The sequence below is a fragment of the Triticum urartu genome, chromosome 2 (genome assembly GCF_003073215.2).
Source record: "Triticum urartu cultivar G1812 chromosome 2, Tu2.1, whole genome shotgun sequence".
Classification (NCBI taxonomy): Eukaryota; Viridiplantae; Streptophyta; class Magnoliopsida; order Poales; family Poaceae; genus Triticum; species Triticum urartu.
Genome location: NC_053023.1, coordinates 555,875,405 through 555,879,976, shown reverse-complemented (window position 1 = coordinate 555,879,976; position 4,572 = coordinate 555,875,405). Strand labels below are relative to the sequence as shown.

At 47.4% G+C, this 4,572-nt stretch overlaps 1 protein-coding gene across 1 annotated transcript; it reads left to right on the top strand.

Annotated features, from left to right (window-relative positions):
- The first annotated feature begins 327 nt into the window (after positions 1 to 327).
- On the top strand, positions 328 to 3,960 carry LOC125538717 (beta-1,4-mannosyl-glycoprotein 4-beta-N-acetylglucosaminyltransferase-like). The gene is made up of 2 exons (XM_048701992.1): positions 328 to 852; positions 2,469 to 3,960. Exons 1-2 carry the CDS (start codon positions 787 to 789, stop codon positions 3,567 to 3,569), a joined length of 1,167 nt encoding a protein of 388 aa, XP_048557949.1. The 5' UTR covers positions 328 to 786; the 3' UTR covers positions 3,570 to 3,960.
- Positions 3,961 to 4,572: the final 612 nt, after the last annotated feature.

The following is a 4,572-nucleotide window of genomic DNA, read 5'->3' as shown; positions in this document are numbered from 1 at the left end:
CCAAGCTCCCCAGTGGCAAGTAGTAGAGCAGCCCTTATAAATGGGTCTCAACTCTCCTCAACTAGCAAGGTGGGACTAAACTTTCCACCACCTGCCATCTCATACATGGGCCTTAAGATTAATCAGGGATTAGTGTCTTATATGAGCCTAAGCCTATCCATAATCCAACACTACTACTACTCCTACTAGTTTTGTTTGTGAGATGGGCAAAAACAATGATGCTTGGAAGCATATTCGTTGGATGCCCGTCCTATTATCCATCCCAAGAGGAAGAGGAACATTGTGCGTCGCGCACGAGGCCTGCTGCCGCCCGGCGGTGCGGACAAAAGCGGCCACCCAAACGGCTATAATTAGGCGGTTCGGGAGCGCAAACGCTCCAGACTCCTCCGCCTCCACGTTTAACCGCACTTCGTTCGTTGCGCAACGCGAGCAAATTACCCTCCTCTCCTCTCCTCCAGAGCCCCACCCCGGCACAGCACAGCACGGCCCGACCGAGACCCCCGTAACGGGAAGGGAAACGGCAGGGGCCTAAAGACCCCGAGGCCTCGAGCCACCCAACCAACCACCGGAGCGGAGCGGAGTCGGAGCCCCCCGCGCAGCGGCGCAGCTCCCCGCCGGCGATCGCTCGGTGGATTCCGGCGGCCCAAGCGCGCGCGTCTCCGTCGGCCCGCGCGCCATTGGAGGAGCCCCCGCCCCGTGCGCGGCCGCCTTGGAGTTGGAGGGGAATTGTTTCCAGTTCCCCGTCCCTTGCCTTGCTCTGGTGGCGGGTTCCTCCTCGCCGCCGCGATGCCCGAGGCCGGCCGCTACACCCACAAGAAGGACGACGGCATCTGCAACAGCGTCTGCGGCGAGGTGAGCCATTCCCCTTCCAGATCTGCCCTCTTCGCCGCGTTGGGTTGATTCCATGGCCCCCGAGATGCGTGCTTCCCTCATCGGGATGCCCAGAGCATTAGGTCCGCGCCGCATGCTTGCTGCCTTGTACTGTACCTCGATTCGGCGTCGATGCGTGCTGCTGCTTTATTTTATTTTCCTGTGCTCCGATTTTCTGTTGGGATGCCGGTCGGAATTTGGTAGGATTGGGAGGAGCAGAGGAGGAGGCCCTCTGCTCTTCCATGCTTTTGCTTCGGATGATGAGGGGATATTGTTAGGTGGAGCCACGGAGTTCGGATTCTTCACGCCTTTTTGGAGGTAGAAGAATCTCGCGACGTGTCGGAATCGCGTGTTTTTGGGCTGCTATCCCCAACCGCGGCACTACTAAAATTTCTTGCGATGAGCAGGGGGCTTTTCTGCTTCTTTCTTCGTTCACGAGCGCTTTTGCTGTGAAAACTTCGTTGGCCTGCAAAATTGCAGGTTTAAGCTCGACTGTTCAACCCTAAAATTTGGTTAGGGAAAGGGGCAGCTTTCGGTTAGTTATCAGTACCGGTATGTCTGTAGCTAGTGTTCTTGTTGATAGCGCTGGTCTCGATTGTAGCTTGGACATTTTGACTTCCCACCGCTCCAGGTTCAGCTGTTGCTATCTTGCATAATCTTGCCAACCTCGCGCTTCATTATTTGTGACTGATGCTGTCCTTATCCTTTTGGATTCGTGCTTGTAGCTCTGGCGCTAGTTCTTCATTGGCTCGTTACTGTAGTAGTTTACTAGTTTTACACGCTGGTGGTCAGTTTCTGATGACCTTTTCATGCAACCTTTTATGGCTGTAGCATATCTTGTTGTGAAAAGGGAATGTTCCGCAACTGCTTTGGGAGGTTATATCCTTTTGGCAAGCAGGCTTTGGTTATTGCCGTGCAGGCATGTGTTTGTTCCTGCTTTAGGGATATAGACTTTACAGAGTATACATGTGTGTGCCTGAATTTTAAATGGTTGCCTCAAGTAGTTGTGCTAGGTCTTCAGTTTGTGTCGAGCGGTGGAAATGCTCTGGTGCTGTAGTAAGTTACCTTGTTCTTGCCGTTTTTAATGGCTTGATCTGGTAACACCCTTTTGTCATCAGCAAGTGAAAAGTTGGATATCTGTGCTCACACATGAGCTTTTCAAGCCATTTTCCTTATACACCTCTCCTCGAATGCAAAATTTCCTAATTCAGTAATTTAGTCTGTTATACCTCTGAACCAGAACAAACAGCATGCTCGTCTTCTGTTCCGTGCATCGACGAGTTGCAGGACAGTAGACCTGTTTTTCCTTGCATCTGAGTCTGTCCTCAAACGTGATTCACCAAATGATTCCCAATTACGTGTAATATTTCCTGATTATTTTTAGGTAAATTGCTCAGCTTAAAATATCCCACCGTCAAATTTATATTCAGTCATCTGTTTTGCTACCTCTGAACCTGAATGAACCGATGTTAAAACGCTCCTTCAGTTATGTGTACCACCAGCATATCATTGCCTGGTGTACTTATTTCCTTCATGAATTTACTTATGTCTATTATTGCTTTCTTATCTAATTTATTTATGAATTCATTCACTTGCAGCCCACCTCAAAGGCAGTTATGGCCATGTCAAGGCTCAAGTGTGCGCTTCGGGGGTTTGATTTCAGGGTACTTCTGGCTCTCTTGATTGGTGTGCCGCTGGTAATGTTAATGATATATGCGCATGGTCAGAAGGTCACATACTTCCTCCGGCCAATATGGGAATCTCCTCCCGAGCCTTTCAAGATAATCCCTCACTACTACAATGAGAATGTCACCATGGAGAACCTCTGCAAGTTACATGGGTGGAAAGTCCGGGAGACTCCACGCCGTGTGTTTGATGCTGTACTCTTCAGTAATGAGCTTGATATCCTTGAACTTCGTTGGAATGAACTCAGCCCCTATGTGTCAGAGTTCGTCCTGCTTGAGTCCAACTCAACTTTCACTGGCGTGGTAAAGCCACTCTACTTCAAGGAAAACCGCCATCGATTTAGGTTTGCTGAATCGCGGCTGACATATGGCACATATGGAGGAAGATTCATGAAGGGGGAAAATCCATTTGTTGAGGAGTCATTTCAGAGGGTTGCCCTGGATCAGCTCATTAGGATTGCAAGAATTGAAAATGACGACATATTGATCATGTCAGATGTTGATGAAATCCCAAGTGGCCACACCATCAATCTCTTAAGATGGTGTGACGACACTCCTAAGATACTCCATCTTCAGCTCAGGAATTATCTGTACTCGTTTGAGTTTTTTCTGGATGACAAGAGTTGGAGGGCGTCAATTCACAGATACGTATCTGGGAAGACAAGATATGCTCATTTTCGGCAGACAGATCAACTTCTTGCCGATTCAGGGTGGCACTGCAGTTTTTGTTTCCGGCACATCAGTGATTTTGCCTTCAAGATGAAAGCTTATAGCCATGTGGATAGGATCAGATTCAAGTACTTCCTGAACCCTGAGAGGATTCAAGATGTCATTTGCAGAGGGGCGGATCTTTTTGACATGCTTCCTGAAGAGTATACGTTCCAAGAAATCATTGCAAAGTTGGGCAACATTCCAAGCACATTCTCTGCTGTTCATCTTCCTAGTTATCTGCTTCAGAATTTTGACCGGTACCGTTATCTTCTCCCCGGGAACTGCAGGAGAGAAAGTGGCTAGGTTCTGTGGTTTACTTTGCAAGCTGTTGTGCATGGGTGCCACTGCCTAAGCTGCTTGAGTGGTTGGCTGTTGCAATTGCATCTGATATGATTGGCTAAGTTGGACGGTTGCTTGGGCTAGTGGTTATGGACAAGTTCATGATTTTGTGCCGTGTAATGGAACATTGGAGGATATGACAGCATAGCGCATGCTTGATCGTTACCTTCCCAGAAGAGCTCAACGGTGTATGCTTACCACCAGAAGTCATTGCCATTCATATTTCCTCCCTGATTGATGTGTAAACTCAAAGCTGTAATGGAGAAATGAACACTATGTGAGATTTCAGATTTATATGCTGTACAAGTGGCCTTACCGTGCAGATAATTACATATGCATGTGTTCATATTTTAAACCTTTTTGTGTTGATGGCACCGATGAAAATCTGATTTCCTGACTACTGGATTTTCTGATTCCCATCTTAAGAAGTTCTGGCTTCCAAGACTGTTTTGAAACTTAGGTGACCGGGTAAGTATCTGCATGTGTTCATATTTTAAACCTTTTTGTGTTGATGGCACCGATGAAAATCTGATTTCCTGACTACTGGATTTTCTGATTCCCATCTTAAGAAGTTCTGGCTTCCAAGACTGTTTTGAAACTTAGGTGACCGGGTAAGTATCTGCATGTGTTCATATTTTAAACCTTTTTGTGTTGATGGCACCGATGAAAATCTGATTTCCTGACTACTGGATTTTCTGATTCCCATCTTAAGAAGTTCTGGCTTCCAAGACTGTTTTGAAACTTAGGTGACCGGGTAAGTACAACTTCAACATTTTGCAGCTGTGAACAGACTTGAAAGGTGCCGTGGCAAAAAAAAGTTGCAGGGAATCATCTATTCAGTTTTTCCCGTGCATGTTTTCCTGCCCCTTGTTTTCCCAAGTTATCGCTTTTGTGTTACGGGGTCTTGTAAAAGGTCTTGAAGGCTTCTTGCTGAACAAACCTCCTCAAGATGTTTGGTCATTCAGCA